The sequence below is a fragment of the Pteropus alecto genome, unplaced genomic scaffold (genome assembly GCF_000325575.1).
Source record: "Pteropus alecto unplaced genomic scaffold, ASM32557v1 scaffold231, whole genome shotgun sequence".
In the NCBI taxonomy this organism is placed as follows: domain Eukaryota; kingdom Metazoa; phylum Chordata; class Mammalia; order Chiroptera; family Pteropodidae; genus Pteropus; species Pteropus alecto.
Window position 1 is genome coordinate 713,426 of NW_006431805.1, and position 18,013 is coordinate 731,438.

An 18,013-nucleotide genomic window follows, 5' to 3' on the forward strand; every position below is an offset into this window, starting at 1 on the left:
CATTTTATAAAAAACAGATCTTCCAGGCTACATGAATTTTTACTTTAAGATGTATAAACATCAATAAAAAGGTATAGAACCTCTTTAATTTTTATTAATATTGATAGATCATTATGAAGTCATTCTGCTCACTTAATGCACTCATGTGGAGAAGGCAAAATACTAACTAAATATAGCCCTCAAGCAATACAAATAAAGTATAATATTACTTGGTTGGTTGTTGAGAAATGCACATTAGACACATTAGTGCTGTTGTCTAAGACATATTTTAGAATTTAGATTTTTTAATGAAATATTTTAAATGTTCAAATCTTGTAGTTGAAATAGATCACAAAAGAGGGAAGAAGGGAGAAAGAAATGTTCTATAAGAGGTTAGTATTAATTTTACAAGAGAGCTGTAGAAAACACATGCATGTGCATCATACATTTATGATCAAAATGTTATTTTTAAGTTTTACTATAAAACCCTTCTGAGAATATGTTTATTATGGCCTCTTGTGCTGAAGGAAATTAACATTTTAGCTTATGCACTCTACTGAAATCTTTAAGACAAACACTCTTTATAACATTTTGGATTCAAATAATGTAATGATATAGTGAAAATAATCAGTGAAAATAATTTTAATTCTCTAAAATAATTAGTTAGCTTTTTTTTTATCCCCGTAGATTCTGGAAAATTAAAAATTGTAAAGGTGATCTATATTAAGAGCATTTTATTCAGAGATAAGGCTATCTCATCTCACAGTATGTTCCAGTAATTCTATATCACAGATTCCCACACAAGAAATCTCACAACAAACCATGATGACTGTGAAATTAATGGGGTTCAAGACTCTGCACACTATATATATATATATAATGCTTGCAACTGAAAAATGAGGTCTAAGTGTATGACAAATCCATATTCCTATTCCTACAGGAACCAGAACCAATAGCTAGATTTTTGTTTCCAAACCATTTGAAAATTGCTTAGGTCTAGATTCAAACTTAGATTTTTTTTAATGTTTTCTTGAATTATTCTCATAAAATATGAACTCACCAAAAAATTTTCTGACCAAAGAAAAGTATATTTTTTCAAACTTTATTTGGGCCCAGTTACTAAAATAAAGACACTGTGGTAAGTAAAGTAATTTTGTTTGAGCAGTTATGATTCACCCCATTATGCAGTGCTATTGAAGCCATTTGAAAACACCAGGGTTTGTCTTGCTACATCAAGAGTACTTCTTTGTAGCAGTTTATTTTTGCATGTGTCAAAAAAAGCCCCAATTCCTAATTGCAGAGGAAACTTTACTATATGGTTCATAAATCTCACATAAAAGATTTTCAACCAGAATTCAAATAGATAGACAAGTAGTTAGCTTCTCAAAGTAAGAGTAGATTCCTTTTGTAATTGATATATCTGTCCAAAACAAATTTGAAACATCTTATTAGATAAAAATTCTATTTGTGTCTCTTTATCTGAAGCTAAGAGAAGATCTCATTAGAAAGAATGTGGGAGAAGTTGACATTAAAACAAAAGGGGGAAAATGATACCATTTATGTTTTCACAACATGGGCAATATTTTTTTCATAAGGAATATTATTCACAATAAAAGGTAACAATAGAATCAATCCAAATTCCCACCAACTGGTGAAAGATTAAACAAAAAACAATATATCCATGCAATGGAATACTTTTTCAGCAGTAAAGGAGAAACTACTGATGCATTGTACATGGATGAACCTCAAAAACTTTATGCTAAGAGTAAGAAGCCATTCACAAAAGACCATATAGTACATGGTTATATTTATGTAAAATATCGAGAAAAGACAATTTAGTAGAGACAGAAAATAGATTAGTGGTTGCTAGGTTTGGGGGATAGTAAAGAAGATTAACTGTAAATGATCATGAGGAGTATATTAGGGGTGATTTGAGGTGTTCCTAAATGGATTTGTGGTGATGTTTGTACAATTCCATGAAATTACTAAAAATCACTGAAACATACATTTAAAGTAGGTGAATTTTATTGTATTTAAATTACAGCTCAATAAAATTGTTAAAAAGAATAAAGATAAGTTAGAGAGACAGAAAGAGATTGAGAGAGAGAGAGAGAGAGAGAGGGGAAAGATTCGAAGAGGAAAAAATAAAAAGCAGTTTATGCTCTATCAAGAAGTTATCTGATTATTTAATTTATAGGTATTCATAATATATATTAATTTTTCCCCAAATTTCATACCTCTTTAGCAGTAAATGTTGCTTTATTTTTGCTGATTCTTTTTTTAAATTAAATTTATTGGGGTGACATTGGTTAATAAGATCATATAAGTTTCAAGCGTACAGTTCTATAATACATCATAAATATATTGAATTGTGTGCTCACCATCCAAAATTTAGTCTCTTTCCATCACTGATTTTTTTTTTTAGGTGAAGCAACCCTTGGTTGATCTCACAGATTGCAAGGACCTTGTCAGTTTATAATCTCTTATTTTTATTTATTTATTTTGTTTATGCCTACAGCACCTGGTCTTCCTATGTGGTCTCCCATCTAACTACTAACCAGGCTCGACCCTGCTTAGCTTCCAAGATCAGATGGGATCCAGCCTGTTCAGGGCAGCATGGCCCTAGATCCATCACTGAATTTTTACTGAATGTTTACTTTGAGAAATTAGCTGGAGAATAGATATGACTTACAATTAAGAGTTTTCATCATTTAGTATAGAAACAAATCTCTATAGATGTTATTAGCAGTGAAAGAAACATAGTGAACATTTTGAACTGTTAATATGTGAACCTTCTGATGTTAATTTTGTTTTTTGCAGAAGAGGTACCAGTTCAAATACCAATGATGAAGTCACCATTGGACAAGATCCAACTGACTCCTGGGCAGACATTGCCTCCTGGATTCCCTGGACCATTCATTTTTGCTGATAGTCTGTCCTCTGTGGAAACTCTGTTGACCAACATTCAGGTCAACAATATTTCTATAAACAAAATAAATGTAATACAAGACATTAGCCCCTACATAAATTATGTTGTATTTGAGAACTAAAACAGATAAGATGAACTGCATGTCATTTGCTGTACTTTGACAGGGTTTACTGAAAGTGGCTTTGGATAATGCTCGCATCCAGGAGAAGCAGATTCAACAAGAAAAAAAGGAACTGCGAATGGAGCTCTATAGAGAGAGAGAAATTAGAGAAAACCTTGAAAGACAACTCGCAGTTGAGCTTCAAAGCAGAAGTAAGTTTAACAATTTCAATTATGGAGTGAATACTGTAATGATGATATTTTCAACAATAATAGAAATATTCTCATGGATAGCTTGGAAATGCTGAAAACAAATGACAAGCTCAGAATCAAATACTGTGTGTAATCCACAGGTAAGATATTTATACTAGTTCTCCTTGTAATAAAAACTAATGAACCAGATCTGCACTTCAGTTCAGTTTCAGATTTGGAAATATGAATTGTCTTAGTATTCTCACAATTTCACAAAGTACATCTGGATATAGATAATCTAACAAAGCCTTATAAATGAAATACTTTTTGCCAAGAACAGTGCTAGATTCTGGGGTTATAAAATAAATAAAACTCAATCCCTGCCCTTGAGAGATTTACATTTTAGAAGTCTAGCACAACCAACCAGTTAATTTCAAGATAAAGTGGCAACAGCAATGACGCACAATATAAATGATTATATAGAGAGTGGGGCAGGTAGTTCATCTTGGGGGTGAGTGCATGGATGGTTAAGGATAGCTTCCCGATGCTGGCACCTGATCCTGAATCTTGAAGAATCAGTAGAATAAGAAAGGTTAAGAGACTATCTGAGTTATGTGAACATTCTTGACAGAGGTATCAGAGAGCATAAGCATAGAGGCTAAAAACCTTATACATGGGCAACTATATATAGTTTGTTATTACAGTGGATTTGAGTTTTATGAAGTGACTGGTGGGAGATGATACAGAAAGTTGGGGGTAGAAGCTAAATTATGGATATTTTTAGCCATGTAAAAGTATTACAAAATAAGTATTGGGGGTGATCTTTTAAATAGAGCACTCCAGTTAAATAGAGCACTCCAATGTTGGGAATAGGTTAGAGGGGGCTTAGAATAAGACTAGAAATGAGGAAACTGTAGAAGGAGATTGCTCTCATCCAGGCAATGGTGATGAGGACTGAATTAGGGTGGTATAAGTAGGGATGGAGACGAAAGGGAAAGAATAAAGAAATATTAATCACGAATATAATTAACTTTCCAACCATGGGTGGATATTTGATTATTTACAGATATAGATAATGAGACTGATACATATCAAAATAGAAGAAAATTAAAAACTTCACTTTAGTCAATAATTTCCACCTTTTTATTATATTTACCATAAAACACTAAGCAGAAGCAAAAGTGACTTGTGAATTTCAGCTCCTTTTCCCTTCTATGCTTACTGTTTTATGGATAGATCACAAAACAAAAATTAATTAAAAGAGTTAGAGTGGGAAGGAGAGACAAAGTCAGGGAGAGAAAATCTACAACCTAGATAATGCCTCCCTAAACAAGGAAGAATGACTGTAGTTGAGTTAAATCCACTAACTTTTCACTATTCTAAAGTGGCATCTTACATTCTGAAATTTATGTCAAGTAAATGAAAACTTATTGTATATTTTCCTTAGGGACTAAGAATCTTTGATCCAGTTCAAAATGGAAAAACAGTCATTGCATTTAAAAGGAATTAAACCTCTTGATCTTATCTTGCCAACGCAATAAATACTACTAAGCAAAGGCTAAATTGTCTTTTGAAAGTTTGAAGAAATTGGCTTGTTTCTGGTATTTAGTATTCAAAATAGATTATTATGACTAACATCATAAAAAAAACATTTGTTTAGTAAGGAAACATTTTATGCTAAATAACCAACTAGTCATATGTTAAATATAACATTCTCAAACTGATTTGTGAAAATCTGCATATAGTAAAATTGGCTTATTACTTTTAGAGATCTACTCACATTGATTTTTGTTTCCTAACTTCTCATAGAATCTCCAGGTCTATCTTTATAATTGCTACCACATCTACTGTCTTTTTAAAAAGTCCTAGACATGGTAGATGTAATGTTGTATCTGTTATCAAATTTACTGTAGCGTATTTGTATTTAATAAATTTAGCTTTTATTAAGATATACTAATACCACTACTACTACTATCATTATTACTACTACTGCTACCCCAACTACTTCTACTCCTACTCCTCTTACTCCTACTACTACTAGCTAATGCTTATCAACTGTCTATGTGCTATGCAGTTTTTAATGTTTTATATCTAATGGCTAATATGATTTAGAGAAACTACTTCATCTCTATGAATCTCAGTATTGTCATCAATTACAATAGTTGAACTAGATGATCACTTAAATTCCTTTGTAGTTTCCTAAATACCTCATACATAGTACACCCGACATTTTATGACAAAGGGTGAACACTTTACATGAAGTCATATGCTTGAAAAGAAAAAAGGGGAAACATTGATACTATTGTTATAAAATGACATCCTCCCAAGTGTCTAGAAGCAATAGTAATAATAAATATATATATATAAAGAACATGTATAAAACTGTAAAAAATATATTAAGAATCCCTATGTCTTATCTTTTTCTCCAATTAAAGGAAGCAATGTTTCACACTCAAAGTAAATATTCCATTGAACTGCCTTTTCATTGTTAACCAAAATGTGTCACTTGAATTAAACACAAATACACATACAGAATAACATTCTTTGCAGATTAAATACTTAGAATCATAGAATGATAGAGCTACGAGAGAACTTAGAAGTCACTTGTCTTGGTTCTTGACCAACTATATGGTCCTCAGGCTTTGAAACAATTACATTTAAATGTGATCTTTGGCCCTCGGGCTATGAAAATTACTAACTGTGTAATCTTGAGTAAATTAATTGACCTCTCAAGAACTCAGTTTTCTCATCTATAAAATGGAAATAATAGTATTTTCTTTGCTGATTTGTTGTAAGACTTAAATGAGCTATACCCTCCAAAAATGTTCAGTTCATAGCAGGTCTTCAATAAATGATACTTATTATTTATTTATATAATTTAAATGTGATATACTGTGAAATTATTTACACTATATAGAATCATACATTTCAAGGGAATCAACAAATAAGCAATAGAATATTTTTGAACCAATAATTTTACTGTAAGCAAAATTTTGTCTTACAAGGACATTACATTACACATTAATTTGAATAAATTTAAATTTTTGATCTAAATAATGTGTTAAATGTTTTATCTGAATGGTGATACTTAAGTATAATTACAATAGTAAATTATTTTTATTTTCAACCTTACTTACAGCCTTTCATCAGAAATAACAGAAATCATACATTCTCAATGTTTTTGTTCTAAGATTTCCATTTTGTTGTTACCTTAGACCTCTGAATTTTGTGTCAAGTGAACATAAATTTACCTGGATAACCGACTCTCTTCAAGTTGCTAAAGGTCATTTATATGAAAAGACATTGAACTGTGAGATAAATACAACTGAAACTCAAATTAGCATCATATTCAGTTCAATCAAAATATATTAATTTATATGAATAATTTTAACATTTAAAATGTCACATAATTTACAAGTTTGCTTAATGTTCCTTGAAAGTTCTATTGCCATAATGTCAATATCTTAATTTTTTAAAAAACTGATTTAGGGAGAATGTGAAGTTCGATCTTTTTAAAATCTTGCTATGAACTATGATCCAGTATATTGCTGGAGCCCAATAATTCTATTTGAGAAATTATCACAGATTTCAGGGTTTCGGAGTTTAGAAACAATCATACATTAAGGCAGCTGAAGTTTCTAATTAAGATATTGTTAACCAATAGTAATTTTTTACTGTATTTGAGCAAAAAGAGATGCAGCCCGGGAGATTCAGGAAGAATCTTAAGTTGTGTTTCTCCTTGACAAAGGGGAGGCCACAATTTATAGTGAATGTTCCTGCACAGGTTCTCAATTTGATTCATTTTATGTAAACATGTTATCCAAATTGGACGGAGCAGGTCTCAGTCAATTGGTTGAAAGAGGAAACCAGGGTTTCTCTGTAGTGGTTGACCAGACTCAGACAGTGTAAACAAGCAGGGCTTTTGTGGGAAGCAGAGAGTTCAGTCTGAAGTTCTTCCGTGAGGAGCCCCTATCAGTGAATGGCTGCTAGGCTCTTATTATCCATAAAATGTAGGCCGTTGGTTGACTATGTGGAGTCCATCTCAGCAGATAAATTCCTTTTGGGGGTTCATATTAAATGATGTTTTCTTCTCGATTTCTACAACGTAAAGCCTTAAGAGTTGAGGTATAGTTGTTCTCTAGCTCTTACTGTCTTTTTTACTTACAAAAAAAATGCTGTTGTGCTTTTACAGGTTGCTTAATATAATCATTGTTGAAAGTTATTCTCTTTAAAATGGATGGATGGATGGATGGATAGATAGACAGATGCCCTTATAATTGGTAACATGTCAGAGAAATAGACAATTGAAACTGTAACTTTAAAAGTTATACCATGTTTTACAACCCAATAGTTTATTTATTTTTTTTTACTTTTTGAAATGTGAATAGCAATTTCCTGAGGAATAATAAGAATATCTTTCTTAAGAGATTTATAAAATATTTAATGCTATTATTAAATGCATGTTTTAAATCAAAATAGAAAACAATTTCCCACTATAACTACCACCACCATATAAATTATGTATTATAGAGCAGCGGTCCCCAACTTTTTTGTCACCAGGGACCAGTGCTCTTATGAGAATCTAATGTTTGATGATCTGAGGTAGAGCTGAGATGGGGAGCGGCTTCAAATACAGATGAAGCTTTGCTCAGTCACCCACCACTCACCTCCTGCTGTTCAGCCTGGTTCCTAACAGGCCACAGATGGGTACTGGTCCACAGCCTGGGGGTTGGGGACCCCTGTTATAGAGCATACACACTGGAAAGGTGAAAGCAAAAAGAAGTCAGTTATATGACTGAACACTTTTGGTTGAGCTAATGAGATTGGAACCAAAAGAAGCTAATCACATGTCAATTGATACATTTATCTCTCTCTTTCTCTCTCTTTATTAATATCTATGGTTTAAAATCCATCAAAATTGGCAATGCTCTTTCATTGAACAAGCCTTTGCAAACTATTTATCTTTTCACATTTTAGCTACCATGCAAAAACGCTTGAAGAAGGAGAAAAAAGCCAAGAGAAAACTGCAGGAAGCCTTCGAATTTGAGTCAAAGCGCAGGGAGCAAGTGGAGCAAGCACTTAAGCAAGCCACTACTAATGACAGTGGCCTGAGGATGTTAAAAGGTAATGGCTGCTTTGGACTTTCACACTAAAGGTACATAAAGCAAAACCCAATTTATAAAAGAGGGAAGGAAGAAAAGAAGGAAGGAAGGAAGGAAGGAAGGAAGGAAGGAAGGAAGGAAGGAAGGAAGGAAAAATCTTTGTCCAAGAATATAATTAAAAATCAATTTGAGGCCAAGTGATTTAGGTCATTAATTAAATCTGTCAAAATCAAAATAATCCTTACTGTGGAAGATACAAATAGTTTAAGAATAACAGGAAATCCTGCTTACTTTTTCAGTAGAAAAAGTAATACTGATAACCTCCCTGCACCTAAAATGTAAGTGTTATAGTCCCATTCATATTAAAATGCACTGATGTTTGGCATACTCTATTATAATGAGCAATATGATGCTGGTTCCTTTAATGCAGATTGTGCCAGTGTTGAAGATATGAGGAGCATCTAGTTTAAAAAGAATGTTCTAAGGTAAATCCCTGGAGATCCTTTAAGAAGAGGTGCTTTTGTCATGAAATCTCTTAATTCCAAACTTTTCTGATTCAATTTCTAATTATGAATCTCTACAACATTGACTTATCTCATAGAATATTCAGATTCTTCTTTCTTGTTACACTGATAGCTCATATATTTAACTGATATATGCGTATAACAAGGCTGAGCCTAAGAATTTTATGCACATATGTAAACATGCCCCATACACACATATTACATGCACATGAACTAAAAAGGGATTGCTTCAGTGTCCTATACTATGAATTAATAAATAATTTTGTACAAATGTTCAATCATATTATTTCCTTTCCAAAAGTTTAATTCCTTTTTTACTGTGACTATCTTGGATTATTGTGCTCACAATCAATAGATATGCAATGCTAGATTATTAGCTCATGACAACCATGCCTTATTGAGACAAAGAAAAGAAAGGGTAAATAATAATACATTAATATTTCATACAGTGGGACATTTTAGACAGTGGGGGCCAGCATCTTTGCTTATTCAAGGTTTTAAAAATAACATTTCTGACCAGCAACGAGACAAATGTTCTGTGAAGTATTATTATTTGAGGCCCTTAACTTATAATTCTGAGACAATTTGACTTTTTTTGCATATTTGAAATCCACATATAATTGATCCCCACTCTAACTCCAATGTTCTCTAGTATAAAGGAAAAAGAGCTGTTTCTACAGCATGATGAATATCTTGTATTCAAATCGTTTCCTTCTCATATTAATCCTTGATAGCATTGGGTGATATATTAACATCTGTTATCACATTACCTAAGGGTGTCTGAGCAAATGTGTATACACAGAAATTCCCATGTTAAGCTGTGCTTCATGTATATGTATAACTTTTAGATAATCACATTTCATATTTATAATTGAAAATAAAAATCTCATTCCTTGTTTCTTTTTCTCAAGTTTGTCTTTTTTCCCCCAAATAATTTATGTATTATTTTGCCCTTAGAGCCCATACTACATAAAGACCACAAGCCGTATCCTGCGCTTTGGTGTTCACATGTGCTTAGCATAATCTCATCATCTATCACATCTTACAAATGGAAAAAATACCATAAGGATGGGGTATTTACATTTCTGCAATCGCATCCGCCTTTTTCTTATTCCACAGTTAAGTCATGTTACCTGATAGGCTGAGGGGATTTTTATGGACAGATATTTTCCCTAAGTTTTATCTCTAGAAAATGAAATGAATAAAGTATTTACCATATAGTTGGAAATATATGTCCAATTGTAGAATTCAGATACAGTTTATAACCCTCCTTCCTAATATAAAAACAAATAGACATAAAATAAAATCCACTCAAGGATTTATGTTATCTACAGGACCAAAGAACTGGCTCACTGATAGTTTTCACTTTAAATGGAATCATAAAAAAATGGAATTGTACTTTAATATTGAATATCACTTTTTTTTCAGATACTGGGATTCCAGATATTGAAATAGAAAACAATGGGACTCCTCATGATAGTACTGCTATGCAAGGTACAGTAAACTGCATACTTCTCTCTATAACTGCTTAATATGTGATCTCTGGAGGTGGGATAGGGATGATCTCATATGTTTATAATATTCATATAAGTAAAGTAAATAAGTTTAACTCTTCTTACTTTATGACAGAGGAAGAAGTCTGAACTATTTTTTAAGATTATACATATATAGGGATTAATAATTTTATCTCTACAACGTGAGCAAATTTCATGTATGTTTAACTGTTAAAAGGATGTACGTATATATGTTAGACATATTCAAAAAATGCAAAAATATAAATATAATTTATGTTTTAGAAGTGTACAATAATATGCTTTTTTAAATCTCATTACCGCTTGTAAAAGCCACAGGTAAAATAATCATAACCTGTTGATATTTTAAAAATGTTCTAGACAACATTTTTTATTAAACTCTAATTCCAATGCTAAATTTAGATAATTTTAAAAACCACTTAAATATGGAAAAAAAGAGCATGTCTAGTTATTCATGATTTGCAAGATTCTCATAAATGCTTAGATCTCTTAAAATATTTAGTTATAAGAAAATAGATAAGATAAATCAAGATAGAGTCTCACTGGAGTGCAAAAACACCAAAAAAAATGTTTACCACTGGATTTTTTTCAGTGTGATTCTAATGCAGTTTTCTAGCCCTTTGCTTGCAGCTTATATTTATTTTCACATTTATTGTGAAAAAAATGTCTCACTCTAACAAAAAAGGCATCTCCATGAGCAAACAATTTTCTAATTTTCAAAAAAGAAGACAACCATGGATATATTGCTTGCTGGAGGTTTAATAATCAGTGCTTTTCCACTGTGTAATGAAGGAAACGGAACTGGATGTGACAGAAAGATCCACTTGGGGTCATCTGAGAGTCACCATGTGGCAGTTTCACAAAATTTAGAAACACTTATTCACGTAGTTTTGCATGTTATCTGTACAAACCCAGGAGTGTCAGAGCTCATGGATCTTCTGGTAATGCCTGATTCTGCTGTAGCTTGCTAGACATAACTAATGCGTTAACTAGGTACATTCTTAGGTCTGAAATCATACGTGTTCAGCTCATTCAATAAAACTTTTGTTGTCTCTTATCCTACTTTTGCTTGCCTGCTTTCATTCCTCAATTTAAAGGCTATGTCTATATGAGCAAAGCCAATTTGAATGGGACTGGAAGTTTGTCCAATCAATTCGCCATAGCGTAATTTATGAGGAAAACCCCACTAGTTGTAGGCTATGATCAGTTGAGGTTGACACCACATATCAGGGCCAAGTCAGGGTTAAATAAGCTTGAAGCACCTGATCCTTTCTGAATCCGTGACACACAGCTGTAGACCTGGTCTTTAGGGAGCATTTAGCTTGATTGTGTCCCTCCTTTGAGTGGAATGTAAGGCCAACTTTGTAACTGAAAGGGTTAAACCAAACATACCGTCAGTGGGTTGTATCTTTATTATGCTTTAACCCTGTTCTCCCAGTCTTCACTGTGTGTTTAATTTACATGATGCCTTTAATTCACAGTAGTAATGTCTTTCCCAACTCTGAGAAAAATATAAGCTTTTGAACTGTCCTAACGTTACTTCATGTCCATGCAACAAACAACAGATATCTTATTCATGGGAGGTCAATTAGGTGATATAAGCAAAAGGTAGATATACTTTCCATTTGGCACAATTTTCTTATATTTTAATGTCACCTGCAATAAATGTTTTTTGCATATTAACTTGTGATTAAGGGAGGATACATTTAATATTTGTTTTCACTGAGAATAAGTTTTACTAGTTTTTGCTGGCTAAGTATGAGATAATTAGATATACTTTTAAAATAATTGAGATAGAACTTACTTTAAATCTAGGGAATTAACTTATTTTTATTTCAAATTACAAATTAAATTGTCAACTATTGTGATTAATATTATCAATAAATGGTAAAATATGGTGAGTCAAAAATTCCTTCTTGAACATATGCCTTTTAAGTTATATTAAATAATATTCTTGATTCTTGATAAATGTAATGAAAATGAAAAAGTATACATTTTCACCTCACAAGCACTATAAATGATAAAGTTCCCATCATCAATTTATGGAAAACTAGAGTGAATGCCTTGTTTTAATATGATAGCAGAATCACAATTTAATATCTAAAATAATTTTTTGAGCAAAAGATGATTTATTCTATTAGCCAGGGGAATTGGTGCCTGAAAATAGTAGCAGAACTCATCTTAGATACAGCTCACCAAATCAATCAATCAAATAAGTACCTTAAAAATCCCAATAATATTACTTATTATTTAAGGTGTTCAGAATTGAAAGATTGTGTTTATATGTAACTGTGAACTTCAGAAAATGTACAATGCTTGAAAAACATAAAATGCAAGCTTAACCATCATTTTTCCATTCTTCCTAATATTTTTGCTCTTGTGTATTATTATTCTTTTCTTTTGTAACTTATTTTAATGTTGTTTTCATGTTTTCCACTTCACTCAATTACCCATTTTTTAAATTGTTAGATTATTTTCTGACATTGTTTATAGAGATCAATTCATGTATACCAAACCAGTGCCACTTCCAAAACTCATCTCTATCACAGCAAACAATCCCAGCATCAAGGAAGTATTTTCTCTTCCTATTGTTGATAGCTCTGCTGAATAGAAATCTTATTTATCTAGTGCTCTCCTTTAGAAATTCAATCAGTTCTGCTGTGACATCTCCTAAGGAGAGTTTAAAGAGGATTTAGAAGAATGTTGCTTGGCTATTCTGAGAAGGAATGAAGTCATATACAGTTTTATGGTAATGTCCACATGGATTTAAGTACAGAGAAACTGCCCATATAATAAGATTCTTGCATGTATCAAAATCTATTTAGTTTAGTTATTTCTTGTCTTTTATGCTTTGAGAGTTGTTTGACAGACAAGATATCATGCATAGACCTTCCGATAAAAGATTTATATATCTCTTATATTTTAGCAGTCTATGATAGCAACTCTTCCTGAATATTATAAGGTATTCCAATAATGGCTACATACTCTGATGGCTGTGTCCACTATTGCTTGAGGTAAAGGATTCAGTGGAGCATATACATTAATATCCTCTCTACCCAGATCCTTATAACTCAGATGGGATCCTGCAAGACAACACATCAACCATCTTATCAACCAATCTTTGTTTCACATAAAATAAACATACTGGGTGTTATTAAGTGCACCTTCAGATCAATGGTTTTTGCAAATGACATTCAAGTACCATTTGCGTAGTGAATTTTTTGCTGATAAAAGCAAATTAAATTAGCACAACTACAAGTGCACTAATAAAAACTCAAACCGAACAGCAGTACCATTAGCTAACAAAGTAATATTTTCTCTTTACTGCATTCTGCCATTTAGTTATTATCCTATTGGAAATATAATTATAATCCTTTTACTCCCAAGTCAAACTTCACAGTTTTTGCAAGCTTAGCACTGACAAGTGATTTCATTACATTTGATTGCCCGCACCCAGATTGACTTAACTTCACTTGGAGACCTAGAAGCCCTCTCAGTTTCTCAGATTCCCTGTTTGCATATTACAGCAACAGCTCTTTTAATTAATTAGCATGAACAGCAGTAACATGATCTGCTGAACAGAAAATAACATCATTTTATGATCACAGGGAGACTTCTCCTTTTGCATGTTTATACCTTAGTTAACTTTTGTATGACTGTATTTTATTGTTAAGAGCTGCTGGTACAGTTGACAGAGCATGTTTCTTAAATTTTTGAAAATTTACATCATCATCTTAATAATAACAAATAAAACAAACCTAGAATATGAAGCTTGTAAATTTTAGAAAAGAGACAATAGCCTTCATAAACTGATTTTCTAGTAAGGAAGTAAAATAAAAAAAAAAAATCAAGGGAGACAACATCATAAAGTACAAGGGCACAGTGACACATTGCTCCTGTTTCTGGCACTGCATTTGATTAGAGAAAACAAAACAAAACAAAAAAATCTAGGAACTGCTTTTGCAAGAGGAATGTCAGTATCTGTGAATAATGTTTTACCTTTGCTACGCATTTGACAATGACATAAAATGATTTAACACTGGAATATATTTTTCCTCTGATATTTTCCATAAATATGGTGGAATTTTAAGTAATTTTTCCTTTTTTTTTGCTACTAACATACCAGAAGTAGATATTAAATACAATCTACATGTCCAAAGTAAACCTAAATTTGCTGTAAGAGATAAACCTACTTAACCAATTTTTTCCCATCTGAACAATTTTTATTTAGAAAAAATATGGGAGTTTGGTATAGACTGAGCATTCTAAAATATAAAATTTATGATCTTATCTATACAGCACTTGGTTAAGATGCCACTAAAGAATTATTTCATTCTAAAAGCAACAGATACAATTTTAACATTACTATGCTAAAAATACACATATTTTAGTGTAATTTAATATAAATATGTTTATAACACAGAACTTTTAATATATATTTATACTATGAAATATATATGAATATTTATATTATTACCCATTATCTCAAAATCAATCTGAATTGTGTCTAGCCTTCCTTGTTTTTAAACATTTTTATTATCTTCTCTCTTTGCTGCTTGCTTGGTATGCTAGAACAACATTCCTCCAAAGAGACTAAGATGCCATGCCAAAACTTATTGCAAAAAATTACCGTTTAGCCAAGATTGTCATTGCAGAATTTAACAGAAGTGAAAGTGATGGTAGGAGCAAGTAAAGGAACTCGAAATGATAAATTACATATGGTTCCCTGCCATGTATGAGATACGACAAAAAATAAATAAATAAAAGGAAAGCAGGTAGAATTTCTCTATAGGTGTTTCTACTAACTCCCACCACAGCGTGCTCTACCTCTTTCTCTAGGCATTCCAAGACTACTTCCTGTCCTATCCTCATCATTCATTAATTTTCCTTCCCTCTGGTGTCTTGTACTGTTTTGGAAAATATATATAGGTACTCTGATATTCCCATTGTAAAGGGGAAATGTTCTCTTGGAAGGTATATAGCATGTCAGAGATTAGAGAGATTGTGGGAAGTAGGTCCATTTTCCTCTTAAATGCTTCCTTTGAATATAGGAACCTTTTACTATCCAGATAAGCTTTTATTGCAACCACCTCATAGAGTAGAAACGATTCTAGCATACACTCCACACAAAATATCCTAGCGTCTGTCTCTGAAGCAGCAGCATTTTTTCCCTATAAGTTTCATTAGATGGCCTGAATCTTTTTTACTTTATTCCCCAGTAAGTATTTGTCTCTCATTTTCTTCATCCTCCACAGGATTTTTTTAAAAATCTTGATTAATGGTATCTCCCAAACCATACCTCTTTGTTGTGAAATACCTGTCAAATTATAGTACACATTATGTGTCTAGTTCGTTTTTAGGAGAATGTGAAGAGCTTATATTACATGATAATTTATGGCCTGATTGTCATGGAGTGGCTTGCAGCACTTACCACTATATTGTTAGCAGAGTATTTGCAATGAGTAAAAGACTGTCACACTAATTATAACATAAAATCTCATCTACAGATCTAAGAATTATAATTCTAGCTATATCTCACTCACATAATAGATAAAATTGTAGCTGTAGAGATAGCAAGATAATAAGACTTGCAAGCCAAAATAGTTTGTTCTGCTACTCAGCATTTTGGAGTTTACAGAACTAATTAATTAAAAGGTCTTTCTGACTATAATCTAGGAAAAGTTCTTTAACTCAAGTCTGATAACTGCTTAACCAACCACTTTATGCTCCATTATCTTTATATAAATGACATAATTTTTAAAACTTAAAATTCACTGTATCTCAACCCCAATCCAGATATATCTGAGGAACAAATAAAAGGAAAGCCTTTCTATGATTAAAAGTTTAAGTTTTATTATTTACTTTTACATTTGTGTTTTAATTAGGAAACCACAACATTTTTATAAAAGGCTGTAATCATATTCCATTGTTGTCACACCACTTAAAAAATAGAATTATTGTGTTGTCACCACACATATTGACACATATGTACTGCTTCTGTGTGGTGGTTCTATGCAAAGTTGCTTATTGTTCTTGGATTGAGGAATTGACAGCTTAAAATTGAAATAGTAGAAAGAAAAAGGCAATGACTACTGTTTGTATAGCCTGGTAAACTTTGTGACATTCTTCTCGTTTTCTTTTTTTTTTGAGATATGTGCTTAATTTAAAATGATAACTTATTAGGTGATTTAACTGAAGCTTCCATTGATAGATATCATCATGTCTGAACCCAGAACTTAAAAAATAAATTAATTTAACATATTTCCCTTCCTGGTTCCTTCCAGTCTCTCATCCTTCTGAAAACTTTGATTTTTTTTTTTTTTTTTTTTTTTAGATTTGGCTAAATTTTCCTGTTTTGAAACACAAAATGTATCAAGTCCAGCTTATTGCTAGCTCTCTCATTGGTAACAATTAGATCAGAAAGAGGACCTTTTCTTTGTGCTATTCTTAACACACATATCCTCTAGCAGTATAGTTAAGAAAGGTATGATTAATCCCCATTTTGTAAGTAGAGAAATAACCTAAGAGAAGTTAAGTGGCTTGCTATTAATAGTAAGTTCTAAAACACAGGAATCTTAATTCCTTCTCCCATAGTTCTCACTATCAATCCATATTGACAGTATTTCTATCAACCCATACCTATAAAAATATCTTGTAGTTTGTTAGCTAGCTAGGATATTTAACTGGACTATACTCTTATGCTATACATAACAACACATCAGGGCCTGGGTGAGGAAAAACTTTTCGGATTTGTAGTTAAATTAACCATGTTGTGACCAGAATAACCAGACCCAACTTGAGTGCTCTTAACCAGGAGACAGTTTATTAGCCGGCGGCTGTCCTTGCAAAGGAGCAGCCCCGAAATGCCAAGATACAAGGTTTTTAAGCCTCAAATCCCATTCCTCATTCTGTCTTAAACACAAAGGTCCATCTTTCTCTTACTCACTACCTGTCAACCCACTGGTCAGGTGTGCAAGCGGGAAGTACAGAAGCAGAAAGCTTGTTGTTAGAATGTTATGTTCCTATGGATGATTGCCTATGTTCCCATGGGCTATAGCCAGTGTTCCCATGGGCGATGGCCAAACAGTAATTTTCAGCTTATATACAATTGATTATTTTTCATGCCACGCAAGCAAACAGGGTTACACAGGCTAAAATTGGCAGTTAGCGTATGAGCTCATTGTTACAAGTTTCATGATTAACAGAATGTGGTTAAGGGTTCCAGAAACTAGGCCTAAGTTATAGACTTCCTTTGTCCAGTTTCAAATTATTCTTTAACCCTTTCACATTTCAGCAGGCTATTACAAACCACAATAGTCTAACTATAATTTAATAATCGCATCCGCCTTAACTCATTCCCATTTAGGAAAAAAGTGCATCTTGTTTCCAGTGTTAATTTAACTTTACATAAACACATTCTTTGAGGCTGGAGCAAACCTGACTGATTATCAATGTGAAAATAAAATATAAAAACTGTCCTTGCAGTTATTTCTAAACAGAATTTGTCTTTAATCCTAATGTAACAGAAATGTATACATAAATCGGATTCATCAGATGAATCTTCAGCTAACAACTGTTCGAGACGATGTTAAAACATCACGTGTAGGCATGCTACAATTTTTAGGATTTGACATTTTCAGCAATCAAAAATTACTG

General features: G+C 32.3%; 1 protein-coding gene and 1 pseudogene across 2 annotated transcripts in view; one reads left to right on the forward strand and one right to left on the reverse strand.

Annotated features, from left to right (window-relative positions):
- Window positions 1-18,013, forward strand: part of DACH2 (dachshund family transcription factor 2) — a 688,009-nt gene that overhangs the window by 661,686 nt on the left and 8,310 nt on the right. For both annotated transcript variants that reach the window (XM_006905924.1, XM_006905925.1), the window contains 4 exons: window positions 2,800-2,948; window positions 3,073-3,220; window positions 8,177-8,323; window positions 10,254-10,319. In XM_006905924.1, coding sequence (XP_006905986.1) covers window positions 2,800-2,948; window positions 3,073-3,220; window positions 8,177-8,323; window positions 10,254-10,319 — 510 coding nt within the window. The remainder of the gene's footprint in view (window positions 1-2,799; window positions 2,949-3,072; window positions 3,221-8,176; window positions 8,324-10,253; window positions 10,320-18,013) is intronic.
- Window positions 2,489-2,607, reverse strand: LOC112471777 (annotated as a pseudogene).